The sequence below is a fragment of the Cibotium barometz genome, chromosome 23 (genome assembly GCF_041138505.1).
Source record: "Cibotium barometz isolate CiBa-2024 chromosome 23, ASM4113850v1, whole genome shotgun sequence".
NCBI classification, from domain to species: Eukaryota; Viridiplantae; Streptophyta; class Polypodiopsida; order Cyatheales; family Cibotiaceae; genus Cibotium; species Cibotium barometz.
Window position 1 is genome coordinate 15,644,198 of NC_141068.1, and position 18,390 is coordinate 15,662,587.

The 18,390-nt window shown below is 43.7% G+C and overlaps 1 protein-coding gene across 2 annotated transcripts in view; it reads right to left on the reverse strand.

The window, feature by feature from the left end:
• Positions 1-2,535: 2,535 nt before the first annotated feature.
• Positions 2,536-18,390, reverse strand: part of LOC147625667 (uncharacterized) — a 32,220-nt gene continuing 16,365 nt past the window's right edge. Inside the window, exons 2-3 of one of the 2 annotated variants that reach the window (XM_086817182.1) lie at positions 2,998-3,172; positions 2,536-2,873 (exon numbers count right to left, since the gene is read on the reverse strand). In XM_086817182.1, the coding sequence (XP_086673308.1) occupies positions 2,833-2,873; positions 2,998-3,172 (216 nt within the window). In that variant the 3' untranslated portion in view covers positions 2,536-2,832. Of the gene's footprint in view, positions 3,173-18,390 lie in introns of both variants that reach the window. The other variant, XM_086817181.1, reaches the window with a different exon arrangement.

Genomic DNA, 18,390 nt, shown 5'->3' on the forward strand with positions numbered 1-18,390 from the left:
ATGTGCAACCAATCCATGCTTTTGTATGTCTTAGTATATTAGTTTTTGTGTGCTAGAGTTGAAAAAAAGCTCACAAATATTCAAAAAAAAAGCTCGCTTACGGAAGCTTGCAAAAAAGAATCCCCCTCATCTAATCTGTATTTCTTGTTTGCATGTTACAGCAAGCATGCCCCGAAGATTAAGTATCCTCATCAAATGTGATTTTGCCGAATTCAATGAGGATTATGGGCTCAACCTCATGATCAAAAATCCATGGAAGCTCGATGATCAAGATGTCATCGACAGTATGTGGTTATCAGTCTTCAAAGAGACCCACAAAGGGGCCTTGAAGATCCACGTCAAGATGACTAGGGAGGAGTTCTATAAGGACCTAATGCTATTGCATCACAAGGTCTACTAAGATCCCCCCCACACAATGTTAGTTGCATTTGCTTGTGGCTTTGTGCTAGAAAATTGCAAAGCTAGGAGGAGTCCGACAAAGAAGGGGAAAAGTCCAACAAAGAAGCCATGGGGAGAGGTGGGCTGCTGCATGGGCGAAGTTTGCAAAGAGGGTGGTGAATAATGCTACACACAAAGGGGGGCTACACAAGAAGATTGACAGCTGGAGGTTGGTGAATGGAAGCGCACGTTTGGGATCGTCCTTATGCTTGCTCGAACAAGCCGTGCATTCAGATCTCAGAAAGCATGTTTCGATTGCAAGGGCAACGGAACGCGTAGTGCATGCATAACTTGAAAGCCATGTTCTAACGGCAAGGACTATGGTAAGCACTGCATCTAAGAGGGTTGATGAGAAGGAGTGGTTTGAGAAGCTTATATATGATGCTAAAGCCCGTCGCTTAGGAGTGAAGGGTTGTCGAGTGTGTTGTGGCAACAGTGAAGGAAAAGCTAAGGGCTTCACGTTTTCAATTGCAGAATGTACAAGCAGTAGATTTTGTTGACCCACACGTGGTCTGCAAGCTCAATCAAGGCTGACATACATGCAAGCACAGATATTCTACAAATTCTTGGAGCTTCTACGAACTCGCTAGACATGGAGATGATGCATGTGGCATCCTTGCAAGTTCGTAGAAGTGGTTCTTGATGATGTTTAGTTTTTTGTTCCTCCTGTACATGTTGGGGATAAGATGGTTAATCATTTCTTTTTAATGGGTCTGTTCTATAGTTGGAGCAGAATACCTTGTTCTATAGTTGGAGCAAGATACCTCCGCAAGATCACTTGGGGAGGCTGTTCATCATCTAGAGTTTTGCCAAAGGGGTTTTGATAGTCAGGTGGAGAACAATGCTTTCGCTCTCGTTCGACTATGACAATTAAAATTGATGTTGATTGTGCAGCATGCAGACTAAGGTTTCACAGCGAGAGGTTGTGGGTGTTTGCATTTTTCGATGCAAACATCCCTGCCATCTTTTATGCTTTGTCCACTTACGTAGCAATCAAGCTAGTTGCTTACATGCAAGCTGCAACGAAGTTGTCTCCTGCATGCAAGATGATTTTAGGTTGCCCATCTCTGATTGTGAAGGCCACTGCATCAAAAAGTATGTTAATGTATCTTTTATGTACACTTTGCAAAGGTTGTCTTTTTGAGGATGACATTATATCAAAGCTTTCTAGAACTAAGGCAATGCTTTCTAACACTGAATCAGAGTTCTCTAGAACTGAGGCAATGGCTTCTAACACTGAAACAAAGCTTTCTACAACTAAGGCAGTGCTTTCTAGCATTGTTTCAAGTACTAACGCAAGTGGTAGAAAGCATTGTGCTATAGCGATTTCTAGCATTGTAAGAAATGCTTTCTAGCAGTATAGCACATGCTAGAATGCACTACTGTAGAAAGTGCTTTCAAGGATGGTGTCATCAACTGAAAGCACACTACATCAACTGAAAGCATCCAAAAGCACCTTCATTAAAGTCATGTGATGCTTCTAAATACTTTAAAGCACCCAAAAGCACAAACTCAACAAAAGAAAAGCTACTTCCAAGCACCCAAAGGCGGCCTATTACTTGTATGGTTACTTCTGAACTTCTCTTTCAATTATAATGCAAAATGCATTCCACGTGATTTGGTTTTTTTTTTTTTTACTTTGCCAAAATATGTGTCGTATATGGTAGACTGTTGACATGACGAGAATCCTTCGATCGGCCTCAAGGGGTTTTCAAACACGTTGACAGCGAAGAGGTCACCACGGCCCCTACTTTCGGATCAGCACTAAAGCAACACGGAAAATTTGGAGAGCATAATGCAGCAAAACCATTGAGAGCTCTGTGACCTCCCTCCAATATATCTCCACCAATCTCATCCACACTCTTCAAGGCGGCTTCTATGCCATGCAAAAGAGGCTATTTCCCCCTAACCCACCACCACCCCACCCCCGGCCCTTTTCTCTTACCGTCATAACTTCTATATGAGGTTGCCGGGTTTTCCTTATGATTGTTCACCGTAATGATAGATGATTGTTGTTCTCAGAGGAAAAAACAACTGTTGGCATCTTCAACAAGCCAAATAGATTCAAAGCTAGAGCTAAAAGAAATCAACATAGACTTTCATGAAACTGGATATTATCCATACAAACTGACCATCAAACAATCAATGTAGCAGAAATTTGAATAGTGTAACATAAAAGCACTGGCAATATCCAGCAGCAAGATGTTAGATACAATTTGGATTTGACTGGATAGATTCTAAACACAAGCTTGTCTGCATCCTGCCATGTTCAGGCAGAAACTTTCAGAAAACAACACACAACTATGGGTTTTGACATGGACACAAGTAAACTCAGACGCCCACATTGTTGGCATCTCTTCTGAAGCAATAACTTTTAAGGGCATGTTGGTAGTGTCACAACGCATCAAACAAGAGAGTTATCGTCTGCAGGTAATCTGCGAAGACATTTACAACGCTAAGATTCAACGCCCTAGAGAGTGTATGGCCAACCTGCAAGTACTTCGGCTTTTCAACTCCAATGTACACCAGTGGAAGACTCTATGGACTGATGCACATTACCATTTAGCGTGCAAAGAGGGCCTTTCAGTTTCACCGGCCTTGTGGGCAACTTGACTTCAAAGTTCGAGTTTTGACTGCCACCAGTGGAGGCTTGTGGAATGACTTCACCTAAGAATTCTTGGGCAACATCACCATCTTCATCCATCATAAGCTTCTCTGCATACCACTGCAAACCCTGCAATTGTGTTTTTTGTTATTCATCACTCAAAGCAGGACAAGGAAAGGAGATGTTAAATCCAGTCACTTGTAAATAGAATAGATTTGGCAAACAGAATATCATGTAAATCAATCGGATGACGATAAGAGAAGAAAATGCTAAATCCAATCACTTTTAAACAGCAGATTTGACAAACAGAATATATGCATGCATAAAGAGTGCACTGTAACATGGGTGCTTGCGGAAGCGTGTTTATGAATTGATTGATTGCGATTAGCATCTAATCAAAGACTTAAACCCATGTTCAAACTTCTTCTTCTTCATGCTCAATACACAGTAGAGAGAGATGACCTAATCTACCATCTATTACTAACATGAAATGTATACAATGCTAGAGATACTCGATGCTAGCCCTACTCTTGAGTTCTCAATGACTCAATGATGATCAGTGCTGAATATGGCTAAAGCGTAGACAGCTATTTATACTTTGGCGAGTTGCTACCAACTCTACCAACCCTAACAATAATGTCCAATTAGGTGTGTTCACACAATAACCCAGTAACTGTCCACACTAGGCTGCTCATTGGGCGCCTGGACAACATTACAAAGATCTCGCACATAAGCCCTTACAAACACACAAATCTGGCCACATGGTCGACCTCTGACCTGGCCCATGGGTAGTAGCTTGTCCACATCACACTCAGGAGAGTGCACGTGACATCCACTTCCACTTAACATGGAGCATGGGTGCAACTAATACTCCATCGCTCCACCCCGGTACAAATCTACCACACCTGTCCGAACTCCAATAGCATGGCTAGTCGACCTCCTATCTCCAATGATGTCTCCGCCACTGCCTCCCTGAGACTACGGACACTGGAACTAGCCCCTCTACCTCTCGATGCTCAGCTACCATGGTAGACACCACTACCGAATCGTTCATCTCATTCTCCTCAATGGATTTGGAGAGAAAATTGCGGACTCCTCTTTGTCCTCGGAAACGGAAATGGACTTTGGGTAGTGTCTGCTCCTTGGGCACGTCCTCCAAAATCCGCTCCTTACTTGGGGACTCTATCACTGATACAACTTCCTCTCCTGAAAGCTGTGACATCCTCGGACACTCGCGCCTCTTGAGCTTCATCTATGGATGGATTTACCGTTGTATGTGTTGCCTTTCTTTCTTGGATCTCTTGTCGGTAAGCTGTCAGCTGGCTCTCCAACTGCTGAATAATCTCCTCATTCCCCTCTATCTTATATGTTGCCATTAGGCTCTTGTAAAGATCAAGGTTGATGGACCATCCTTTCCCCCAAAAAACCAAAGAGCTCTCTAACATCTGCCGAAACTCCATGTTCTGTGTCTGCCGCACATGTACTTGAAGAAAACAAACACACATTTGTGGTCAAGGATTGGGCGAAGGTTTCATCCTTGCGTGGTGGAGGAAGGGTTTCATCCGCGGCCAATGGGGGAAGTTGCAGGATGGATCTGACCACATGCGGAAGCGGCGGGAAGCTTTCTTGAGGCTCTGGCGGCCTAACCCTTTTCTCACTGATAGAGGTGGTGACCTCACTTGCCACTACAGACCACCTGTGTGTTTTTTCTCCTCCCCATCACCACACACGCCCTCCCCCGGGCCCCCCCACGTATGAGATAGCCTTCTCCTCAAAGAGCGGCCAACCGGAGGAGAAGCGTCACTAGTGTTCCAAGAGCACGCACATCACAAACACTCCCGTACTTGCGCCTAGCTCTTCCCGGGAAAAAAAAAGGATCTTTTTCCCAGAGAAAAAAAAAGTCACAGTAGACCTTTGGAGAGAGTGTCACTAGTGTTCCAAGAGCACGCACATCACAAACACTCCCGTACTTGCACCTAGCTCTTCTCACCCAACGATGATGGGAAAGTTGGTTCTCCGTAGAACTGGTAGGAGATAACTCCCGGTCAGGACTTAAGTTGAGAAGCGCCAATGTGGAGCCACACTCCACGGGTGGCCTCACAGAGTGATATAGTCTATGGGGTATTCATGCTTCAATTTTTTCTTGAAAAAGCTTTACAACTTCTTCCACGCAGTGCAAGAGAGAGAAGCGTGAAGTGAGTGTGCTTGCTCGTCAACTTTTGGGCACCTAGAGCTAGCCCACACAATTACCTTAAGTGTGTTTGGTTGCCCAGGTTGGGCACCCTTTATACGTTGGGCCCAGGCACTTCCCCAAGAATTCATATAAATTGGGCCCCTCTGTTTTAATGAAGTGTTTACTTATAAAGTCATAAAACCTTACAATAAAATAAAACAAAAGTTTAGGCAACCACAAACAACGTTAAAGACAAGGCACACACACGGTTCACAGGTGGGTGTCCCCTGCACAAACAAGTATGCAATTGACACTAAGTAGATAGAACTATGCAGTACATAATAGCTAGACACGCATAGCAGGCACTCACACGAAAACAGTTCACGCAAAAACAAATTCAAGCACGCATGTGTACGTGCAACTTTGCCATGGAAAAATCTCCCTTTCATGGAACATTTAAAGCACGTTCTTTTCCGGGCACAAGTTTGGCTCACTGAAAAGCCCCCGGGGGTCAAGGATCCCTAGCACTCATGCCCACGCACTAGCCTCAGTATGGGCAACACAAAGGCTGCTTGGCCTCCCGTAAAGCAACACAAGTCTAGAGAGGACCACCTGGGTGACCAAATGTTGACATCCCCCCAGCTTCTAGATAGTTCAACTCAACTAAAATTCTCGAGATATGCTTGAAAGAAGCTACGGTAGTCGGTAAAGTAATCCTTGTCAACCCACTTCACGTCGATAGGTAGATAGCTTAAGGTATCTCCTAGAAAGCTTGCCACCAACTAGCTTTTTGTCCTTGTGAAAAACAATCTGCTCAGTGTGGAGAATCTCCTCTGGCTCATCAATCTCTGGCAGAAGCTTTGTCCCACCTACTTCCACAATAGACTCGCATGAAAAGCATTGTGAATCCACCAATGATTAGGTAATGCCAACATGAAAGCAACCTCTTTAATCCGCTTGATCACCTCAAAAGGCCTTCTTTACCGGCAAGAAGTGTGCTTGCTTACTAAACCTGTCCACAACCATCCATATAGCATCATTCACAAGTTGGGTTCTAGGCAAGTCCATGATGAAGCCCATATCAAAACTATGCCATGGCTGCAAGGGAATAGGCAATGGCTGAAGCAAACCTAGAGCCTTCTCTTTGTCAAACTTCACTTTCTGACAAGTGATATATGCACGTGTATATGCCTCTATGTGTTTGCGCATGCCTCGCCAAAAGAAGTACCACTCAATCATGCATGTATTAAGCAAGATGCCTCTATGACATCCATAAGGAGGACCATGGCACTCATCCATAACTTTTTGTCTCTTGCTAGACACAACACATAGGAAATTATCCTTCATGGGATAACCCACTTTGACACACAAGAGGCATGTGCATGGGATAACCCTCTTTGACACATAAGATCACCCCTCTTTGACACAAGAAATTATCCTTCATGGGATAACCCTCTTTGACACATAAGAGGCATGTGCATGGCTAGCCATTAATTCAGCCCATAAACTGTTAAAATCAGCATCTATATGATACATATCACGCAAGGCAAACAAGTCCCCATGTGAAGCACCTGTAGCCACATGGTTTTCTGGAAAATGCATCTACCACTACATTCTTCTGTCTTGGAGTGTGCACAATCTGAAATGAAACATAGAGGAAATTTGCCATCCTCCTCTCCTACACTCCATACTGAAAGGCTTTTGCAAGTTCAGAATTTGCAACACCGGACCGCTTATGATTGCATCCTTGAGACCGTAAAAGGCATCTTCTTGTCTCCGGCCAGATTTTTTTCTTCATATGTCCACTTAAACACTGCCTTCTCCTTGGTTAGCTGCCCATGTAAAATGTCTAATGAATCGCCAATAATATGAACATAATCCAAGGAAGCTACGGACATCATGCACGGATGTCAGCTCCAGCCAATTCCACATGCTATCTATATTTGTTGCGGGTTCCATTTGCACCTCGTCCTTTAATACAATATCGTTTCACTCTCCTCAATGGAGGAACGATCTTGTGGGCTTGGGCAGTCCGTAAATAACGCACTTTACACTATGGATAGCCAAGCAAAAGATGAGGAAATGCCCGATTCCAAATGGGTATTCCAATGGCACACATGCTTCAGATGCCTTGCAGGACAGATATGCTCATGTTGCACATGATCCTAACTTGGTATTGGTGGGAGAGTCGCCTCCTGGTAAAGGAGAAAGTGCAAGATGGGAAGCTCAATGCATTAAGTGCTGAAGTTGAGCATATGAAAAAACTTCTCCATGCCAAGGAAGATGATCGCATGTTTAGAGAGCGTCTAGAGCACACGAAGAAGGACGAGAACAGAAAGCACCAATGAGAGAGATACACACCTAATAGCTTAACATGTGTTAGGGGTTTAGGAATTACTGCTAGGGACACATTTGTAGCATTAGGAATAAAAGAATTAATAACCTTAGTACACACTTCTTTTTCCCCCCGGGAAAGGGATCTTTCTATTAGTTTACCAAACAAAACAGCCATGCTGGCTACGTACAAACTCAGCTCCATAAGAGGGAAGCAACAATCAAGTAAATTGAGAAAAAAGTGGGAAGGGTGCTCTTCTCCCTTGGCTGGCAGCTCTGGGGGAAAAGGGGGGGAAAACCACACAGGTGATCTATAATGCCAAGTGGGTTCACCACCACTGTTAGTGAGAAAAGGGTCATGATGCCAAATCCGTAGGAAGGCCTCGCGACGCTTCCACATGCAATTGGAGCATTGTTGACACTTCACATAAGTTAGGTGGCTTATACATGCACCCACCTCCTTCGTATTGTTAGGCAAAAGAATGAATAACATATACCTGAGGCTTCTGTTGACTCTCTGTGTGCTTCTGTGTGCACCATCTTCTTCCTATAGGTGGTCTTGTTCGTTGAGACTCTCTCACACCTAGGCAACCAACAATTGGTATCAGAGCTCAGCGTCCTGTTTGAGGGAAGAAGATTCTTCGTCTAAGCGATTCCATCAATTTTCCATCCATCCATCCATAATTCTGTCCGTCAGTATTTTTGTCCATAATTTCCTCCGTCAAAATATCCGAAAACCCTAAGCCCATCATTCAGCCAGCTACACCTCCTACCAGGATAGCTTTTCAAAGAGCAGCTGGGAGAAGTGTTGAACTTAATGTACCTCCTCCCAATGCACATCAAAGGAGATGGGATTCTCGAGATGCACGGGAACATTGGCCTTGTTCAATCTTGAAGGCAATTTTCAAAAAATTTAGAGAGAAATTTAGCACCATTGAGTCTCTCTAGGATGTACTCTGTTCTGGGCATGGGGAATCTATTCTTAATTGTTATCTTGTTTAGCACCCTATAATCCACACAGAAGTGTGGGGTCTTATCCTTCTTTTGGACAAACAAGATGGGAGCAGCAAACGGGAAGGAGGAAGGCCGGATAAATCTAGCCTAGAGTAGCTAGAATAGCCGCCAGGTGCAACAATATAAAGTCCCCTTACTTAACATCATGCATTGGGTTGAATTCTTCCCTTGGATGGTCCTTAAAACCGGTCTATGGACACATAAAGCGGTAATTCATTCACAAATAACCTGGACTTACTCAGACACACAATCATAGAATCCTCGCTCCCTCGCTCAACAGCACATTGGCCCCGAAGTCCGGCGCCCCTTGCGGTATTTCTTTATTGTTAAAAGGTTGGAAATTACAAAGCACAAGTGCAACATAGCACTCTACTTGCATCAACTGAGTTTTACAAATTCTGGGAGAAATTTGCCAGCATAACTGCACTAAAATTGTTCCATAACATCTCAGAATGAGTCCCAACTGACAGGCTCACTTCCATAGGCATTAGACTATCCAATGGAGTCCAAAACATCACAATTCAGCTTGCTGTAATTTTCTGCACAGACCTGTTTTCAGCTCTGTTTTCAGCCCAAAATAACCCTTGTACTGTCCTGGAGGACTTTAACAAAGTCCTACTGCATTTTGGCATCAACCGGGCAACATAACAGCCCAAAAACAGCACCTAAACAGTGCTGAAACAGCATTGTATTGAAGAGGTTATCACCCTCTTCCGTCCCTGCTTTGGTGTAGGAACTAACTACACCGGTTCCTGTTCAAGGAGGCAACTAGCCTTTGCATATAAGCATGAAATTCACACAACTGTACCTGATTTTATCTGATGAGAGCATTTCCATAGTCTGCAAGAGAGAGAAAGAGAGAGAGAGGCTGTGGGGAGCGAGCTCAACCCTCAATTCATGAGTTGTAGGGCAAGGGAGTGCACCACCATAGCTGTTTTTCTTGCAACAAAACCACACGATGGCTGCAAAATGAGCCTCCTCTTCCCAAATTCCCACGCTTCCCTCTTCTCTATGAGGAAAATGCACCAAAATTTGACACTTGGCACATTTTTAAGCCTTTTCCACATGCAATCTTCCAGGCTAAAAATCTCCTGACTGGTTCACATTCTCACAACAGTCCTTTGTCAGCTTTTGGTCCCCTTGACATTCCGCACAAACTGACGCGAACACTTTTCAATTCCGACACTGCCAAAAATAGCAGTTCCCTAAATTTTAGGGATGATGTCATCTGCATTCCTTTTGGTCTCCTGACTATCTTTGACCACTATGGTCACTTCAGAATTTGCTTAGAATTCAAGATACATTCACATTTCGGTGGCGGCCACTTACTAATGTAAACTGGTCTATACCCTCATTCAGTGGCCATGTCCTGGACACTGTCCTTCCATCTTTCAGTGCCCATGTCCTGGACACTGTCCTTCATCTTTCAGTGCCCATGTCCTGGACACTGTCATTCATCTTTCAGTGCAGTTCTCAGGCTTAGCCAACCACTGGTCCAAAGTCCCACTGGCTGACCCAATCTGACATTGCAATGGCCCAAGCCCTTCCAAGAGATACCGGGGGAAAGCAACAGCAACCAAAGAGAAAGAAAAGAAAAATATATATATTTATAAAGAAATGTAAATAAGGAAAACAACTGCAAAAAGTTTCACCTCCTGGTGACATACCCCCCTCTTGAAAGAAGCAAGCGACCTCGATTGCAAGTCCACATGCAAACGGATGACACAGGACGATCACCAGATTCCCCAGGTGATTAGTGTCATCGCATGTATCTCCTGCCAACGGATGACACGGGGCGATGATAGGAATTCCCCACTACCATTTGTGCCATCGCAGGTTCAAGCCTTTCAAATACATGTTTCCGGATGCAACACAGGGCGATAGCATATATTGTACTATTAGTGTCACAACATGTAAATCATTCATTTGAAGCGTAATAGATACAACTTCAAAACACTGAAAGTTCATTCATTGATTAAGTCATTGACAACAAATGTCAAAACTGTACATTGCCAAACATATAATACAAATGTACAGGTCATTCAGAATTCAGCTTCAAAAAGCATATTAAACCACTGCAGGTTCTAACAGGAAGGCTTCCTTGTAAAGTTGCATTAACTGAGGTGAATCAACCAGTTCAACCTCATCCATCCATTTAGCATCCATTGGTGAATAATTTCTGAATTTCACCAAGTATCTTCTTGCAACTTGTCCTTTCACTTTTCTGTCTTTATGGGCCAGAATCTGCTCAGGAACTAGAATTTCATCCAATTCCTCCACTTCAGGCTGTTCCTCTGGCACCATATCTTCTGGCACATTGCCAATAAAAGGCCTCAAAAGGCTCACATGAAATGCATTATGTATCTTCCAGGTTTCTGGCAATTTCAGCCTGTATGCTACATCACTTATCTTCTCTGAGACTTGGAAAGGACCATAATATCGCATACTCAGCTTAGGAAACAGACGTTCCTTGCCCTTTCTTTTTCTCAGTCGTGCCTTTTCAAAGCGCAATAAGACCCAGTCATTCTCTTTAAACAAAAGCTCTCGACGATGCATGTCAGCAGCTCTTTTCTGCTTAGCTTGTGACTTTTCCAAGGCATATTTGACCTTCTTATACGCTTCTTGCCATCCCTCAACATACCGATCTGCTTCAAATATCTTATCCTTTGTCTGCAGAATGGGAGGTACTTTCTTGCCACCTTCAACAATTTCAAAAGGCGCCTTGCCAGTAGAGGAATGCACTGTATTGTTGTAAGCATACTCTACTAATGGCAAATAATGCTCCCAAGCTGCCTTATGTTCTGACACATAACATTTCAACAGATCCAAGACAGTAGAGTTAGCCTCTTCAGTCTGCCCATCAGTTTGAGGATGAAAAGAAGATGAGAATTTCAAGGTCGTGCCCATATTCTCAAACAATGCTTTCCAAAACAAGCTAGTCATCCTTGGGTCTCTATCACTGACTATAGACTGTGGCATACCATGGTATTTAAAGATATTCTGCATGAAAATCTTAACCATGTGCTCGGGCTTTATCTTCTTTCTAACAGGAATGAAGTGTGCCTGCTTGCTGAATCTGCATATAACAGTCCAGATTCCATCATTCCCTGTCGTTGTCCTTGGAAGATCAAAAATGAAGTCCATGGCAATACTTTCCCATGGTCTCTCTAGAATAGGCAGTGGTTGCAATAACCCAGGTGCCTTCTGTCTATCAAACTTGACCTTCTGGCATACTAGGCAAGATCTGACATAAGCATCAAGATCACGTCTCAAAGCTGGCCAATAAAAGAAAGTCTCAACCGCTTTCACTGTAGCATCAGTGCCTCGATGTCCAGCATACGGTGGAGCATGACTTTCTAGCATTACTTTCGGCCTTAACTGCTTAGTCACACATAGCTTTCCATGCATCATGAGAAAGCCGTCTTTCAGAACATAGTGATCATGATGTTGATTATTCATTAGCTGCTCATAGATTCTAGAAAAATCTTCATCATTGGCATACTGTTCTTTCATATCATCCAATTCTTGGTGATAAGAAATAGAAACAGCTGACACTTGTGGTTTGCGAGACAATGCATCTGCAACCACATTCTTCTTGCCTTCCACATGCACTATCTGAAAATGGAACATTGACAGAAAATTTGCCCAGTGCATGTGTTTCTCTGATAACTTTGCCTGTGTGAGAAAGTATCTGAGCGTCTGATGATCCGTTTGCACAACAAAATCAGCACCAAGCAAATAGTGTTTCCAACTAGTAAGTGCATGGATCACAGCTAGCAGCTCTTTCTCATAAATCTGATAGTTCTTCTCAGTGTCAGAGAGTATTCTACTCTCATATGCCACAACTCGGCCATTCTGCATCAAGACAGCACCAATGCTGTTCCCACATGCATCACACTGCACAACAAATGATTTAGACAAATCTGGCAATGTCAACACAGGATCTGTAGTCATTTTCTGTTTCAGGCATCTAAATGCTGATTTCTCTTTATCTGTCCATTGCCATTTAATGGCCTTCTTTTCAAGCGCATGTAACGGTGAAACAATCTCTGCAAAATGCCTTACAAATCTGCGGTAGTAAGAGCATAGGCCAAGAAAACTGCGAACATCATGCACAGTCTGTAAATCTGGCCATGAAACGATTGCTTCAATCTTAGCAGGATCCATTGTGACACCATCCTTTGATACAATGTGCCCAAGGAAGTGAATTTCTTCCAGAAAGAATTCACTCTTCTTGCCATTAATGAGCAATCTGTTGTGTTTCAGCTCATTAAAGACTGCTGTCAGATGGTCTCTATGCTCCTCTTCACTCTTTGAATAGACTATCATGTCATCAAAGAATGTGCCCACAAAGCTTCTGTGAGAACGGAAAATTCTGTCCATCATTCTGTTAAATGTGGCAGGAGCATTTGTCAATCCAAAAGGCATGACTAAGAACTCATAGAGACCAAATGTAGTGCGAAATGTCGTCTTGTGCACATCCTCGGGTCTGATTCTAATCTGATGGTACCCACTCTTCAAATCTATCCTGCTAAACATTTCTGCTCCTTGCAAACGGTCAAGAATATCATCTATGCGCGGAATCGGAAATCTATTCTTGATCGTGTTCTTGTTCAAGGCTCTGTAGTCAATACACATTCGCCATGAACCGTCTTTCTTTTGTACTAGTAACACAGGTGAACAAAACGGGGAACTACTGGGCTGAATTAGTCCCTTCTCTAACAGCTCATTAACCTGTGTCATAATCTCTTTCTGCTGGGCTGCACTAACCCTGTACGGTGGCCTATTGGGCGGACTAGACCCTGGAATAAGATCTATGGCATGATCCTCTGGCCTCTCAGGAGGTAACTCTCCTGGTAAAGACTCTGAAAAACAGTCTCTGAACGTATCCAAGAAAGCTTTTCTACCTTCGTCTAGTGTAGACAAATCAGTTTCAACTTCATTCACTTGCTTTGCAAAAACCAAGTACGCAGAAAGATGATTTTTCATTACTGAAGTTATAGCAGAAGCAGAAATAACTGGGACAGACTCTCCTTTCAGCTTCACATCCAAAACATGGGTCTTGTCCCTATGTACAATTGTGATTTTCCTGTTGAAAGCATCCAACACTGCATGTTTCCTATGACACCATGGAATTCCCAACAGGACATCACATCCTTCCAAGGGCATGATAAGAAACTCCTCTGTGTCCACATAACTCTGTATATGCATACGAAGTTTGCCAAGTATAGGAGTGACAGGAACTGAATGCCCAGGGCATGCCAAATCAGCCTGTCCAACTGGTCCCATCTCTTCAGCACGAATTCCCAACTTGGCTGCCAATGCCGGTGAAATAAAGTTGGCTCGAGTTTTGGTGGTGGATCTGTTTTCCAGGCCATGGCTAGACCGCCCACAGTTTTGCCAGGATTGATGTCAAGGGGGTCACCAGGAATGATGCCTATGGAAGCTGTGAACCCTCTTTATGCCAATATAGGTGTGCAGCCCGGATTGCAAACTTATTTTAGTCCAGCTTTGGGGCCCGCAGCACCTGTCAATGTGGCTGAATTTTCTCAACCTAGTGGACAAAGAGCAGTAAGGACTGATGCAGAAAAGGTGCAAAAAAATTTCAAAGGAGGAGGTCAAGCAGTAAAGTTTGAGACTTTCAGTGGGATGCAGGACAAATTGAAAGCGTTGACTTTCATTCAGCAGTTTGATGCAGCATACACTGGGGGTAACCTTACAGAGTCTTCTAAGGTGCGGAAGGCTGTTACTTTCTTGAAAGGTAATGCATTGCAGTGGTGGACTTCATTGTTGATGCAAGGACAAGCACCTGCTACATGGGTTCAGTTTAAGCAGCAGTTCTCTTTTGCCTGGCTTACAAATACTTTTGAAGTGGATGTTATGACAGCATGGCACAAACTTGATGCAGCCAACTGTATAAATTTGGAAGAGTATAATAAGAAGTTTTGGGATGCACTCTTGCCAGTAACTTCCTACAGGACAGTGCCATTGTCAGAGCAAATAGAGAAGTATTGTTGTGGTTTGCCCAAAGAAATCAGGGATTATTGCATTAAGACCAATGTTTCTAATATGACTCAGCTCATTGAGAATGCAAACATGGCTAATGCATTGCTACAGGGAGGTTCACGTGGCTTTAAGAGCACAGTGAATAAGGAACCTCAGGGCAAACAGGAACCACTTGTGAAGAGGGATTTCCCACCTAGACCATTCTATAGAAAGAAGCCATTTGAGAAGAAGACTTGGCAATCACAATCTCAGAAAAGTGTTGGTCAAGGCAAAGGACAGAAGAGGCCACTATATGGCAAGTCATTTGAAGAGAGAAAGGCATTGATGCAAGCTGGGAAATGTTTCATCTGTGAACATGTGGTATCCTTGGCATTTGTTCCTGTGCCCTGTCAACTGCATGCTGAGATGATTCAGCCTGGGAATCCCCTGTCCTTGACTGCAAATACCTCTTCATCCTGGGATTCTTCACCAACTGTTCAAAGGTACCAACCATGCTCAGGAGCTGCGCATGAAATAAATCCTCTTGTTCCTGTTCTTCCTCTAACAAGGCTGGCTGTACTACTGGCTCCATCCGAGCAGAGGCTGACACCTGGGCACCTGTCACCTCTATATGCTGTCTGCGAGTAGAAGAGGAACTCTCTTCGACAGGGAGCTTGCCTTTTCCTTTGTCTGTCATACTGTCAACCGAAAGTTTAAGGGAACCTGTATCCAAAGAAAGAGACCGTACTCTTTCTCACCTGTAATCAGTTGTACCTGACTATGTGTGTCTCTTGTTCACCCAATCCAATCCGTGTCCGGGCTCTTGCAGAAAAGAGGACCCTATCCCGGCAATGGAACCATAAAACCGGTCTATGGACACATAAAGCGGTAATTCATTCACAAATAACCTGGACTTACTCAGACACACAATCATAGAATCCTCGCTCCCTCGCTCAACAGCACATTGGCCCCGAAGTCCGACGCCCCTTGCGGTATTTCTTTATTGTTAAAAGGTTGGAAATTACAAAGCACAAGTGCAACATAGCACTCTACTTGCATCAGCTGAGTTTTACAAATTCTAGGAGAAATTTGCCAGCATAACTGCAGTAAAATTGTTCCATAACATCTCAGAATGAGTCCCAACTGACAGGCTCACTTCCATAGGCATTAGACTATCCAATGGAGTCCAAAACATCACAATTCAGCTTGCTGTAATTTTCTGCACAGACCTGTTTTCAGCTCTGTTTTCAGCCCAAAATAACCCTTGTACTGTCCTGGAGGACTTTAACAAAGTCCTACTGCATTTTGGCATCAACCGGGCAACATAACAGCCCAAAAACAGCACCTAAACAGTGCTGAAACAGCATTGTATTGAAGAGGTTATCACCCTCTTCCGTCCCTGCTTTGGTGTAGGAACTAACTACACCGGTTCCTGTTCAAGGAGGCAACTAGCCTTTGCATATAAGCATGAAATTCACACAACTGTACCTGATTTTATCTGATGAGAGCATTTCCATAGTCTGCAAGAGAGAGAAAGAGAGAGAGAGGCTGTGGGGAGCGAGCTCAACCCTCAATTCATGAGTTGTAGGGCAAGGGAGTGCACCACCATAGCTGTTTTTCTTGCAACAAAACCACACGATGGCTGCAAAATGAGCCTCCTCTTCCCAAATTCCCACGCTTCCCTCTTCTCTATGAGGAAAATGCACCAAAATTTGACACTTGGCACATTTTTAAGCCTTTTCCACATGCAATCTTCCAGGCTAAAAATCTCCTGACTGGTTCACATTCTCACAACAGTCCTTTGTCAGCTTTTGGTCCCCTTGACATTCCGCACAAACTGACGCGAACACTTTTCAATTCCGACACTGCCAAAAATAGCAGTTCCCTAAATTTTAGGGATGATGTCATCTGCATTCCTTTTGGTCTCCTGACTATCTTTGACCACTATGCACACTTCAGAATTTGCTTAGAATTCAAGATACATTCACATTTCGGTGGCGGCCACTTACTAATGTAAACTGGCCTATACCCTCATTCAGTGGCCATGTCCTGGACACTGTCCTTCCATCTTTCAGTGCCCATGTCCTGGACACTGTCCTTCATCTTTCAGTGCCCATGTCCTGGACACTGTCATTCATCTTTCAGTGCAGTTCTCAGGCTTAGCCAACCACTGGTCCAAAGTCCCACTGGCTGACCCAATCTGACATTGCAATGGCCCAAGCCCTTCCAAGAGATACCGGGGGAAAGCAACAGCAACCAAAGAGAAAGAAAAGAAAAATATATATATTTATAAAGAAATGTAAATAAGGAAAACAACTGCAAAAAGTTTCACCTCCTGGTGACAGTCCTCATGTCTACTGGGTTGGAGATTGGGTGGAAGATCGTCTCACAACATAATGTCAGTGTATTGAGACACGAGACCAGCCATCCTCTGCCCCAATGTAGGTGTTGTCTAAACACCATTACACTGAGAGAAGATATAAATCATCGCGCACTCTGCTCCTTTTCTTATGGCCTATTAAGGGGTCTGTGTGAAGGTGAGACCAAAGTAACAACTTCCCCAATGAGTTGAGGTGTGCTGCCACATGGACTTTGTCTTGTGGATCTATGATTTTAGCTAATGGAAAATGTGCTTCAAACTAATGAATAAACTGAGTAACAGCAACGTGATCACACTTACCATCATACTTAATCATATTTGGTGAAGTTCAGATGACGGTGGTGATTGGGGTGCTGGAGAGGACAACGGATTTGGAGCCATCCTAGGAAGGGATGCTAGAATTTGTGCAATCGTCTGCTAATGCTGGATTTGCAAAGCCCCCCAGTTGAGTTTTTGTTGAAACTCTCGGTCAACTTCTTCCCGATGGTGTTGTTCTTCCTTAAACTTGCATGTGGCTTCCTCGTCCCTTTGTTCCTCCGCACATCTTGTTTCTTCTTTTTTTCTTTCTTCTTCATCTTTTCTTCTTGTTGCTTCACGTCTTTCTTCATCATTTCTTCTTTGTTCTTCCAAACCAAAGAACATTCTTGCCAAATCCGAGAGACCTTTGGGCTTCTCTTTCTTTGTTGCAAGCTGCATCTTCACTGAATTGATTTGCTCCATCATTATCTTGAGGAGCTCTTCTGTGCTTGGCGGAAGGGTATTTTCTTTGGGTGTGTCACTTTGGAGGCTTTGTACGTCCACAACTTTCTGTTGGCTTTCTTCTTGACGAGATGTCTCTCCTGACATGGTGGAGACCTGGGTGGTTTTTCCTAACGCAATATTACAATCCACTGGATGCTCTCATTCTTCAGGTAGCTGAGTTCGGTCACCAACCTGATGCTATAATACCAATACTACATGCACTGAAGTTGACCGTGGTACACGCAACAAAGTCTTCTTTAAACCTTTACTTTGGTGAGATCTTTAGCATCCATTCATTGAGTAGAGCACAATATTGGGTCCCAAATGCCCTTTTAAGGGCTCCCACAGGAGTATTTGATTTTATTACTTCTTTGGAGAACTTCTATACAACGCTTGAGAGCAAGAGTTACAACTGCCCAACGCAAGGACGAGGAAGACCGTGCGTTGACTGAGAATCCACCAATCCAAGGGCACTATAGAAGACTCTTATGGGCCACTTATGCAAGTCCAGGGTAGCTATAGGACTGCACATATGCTGGCTGAATACTGAAGAGGAGCTTCAGGGTTTGCCTAGAGAGGATGAAGACTAAATTCTGCTTTAATGCTTGATTGATGCTTGATGGGTTAGGCTCAGGACTAGATGCTTGCGTTTATAGGACATGGGGCTGCTGGTCGGCTGAGGCAACTGCAGTCGGCCAGTTCATATTGGACAAACAATGC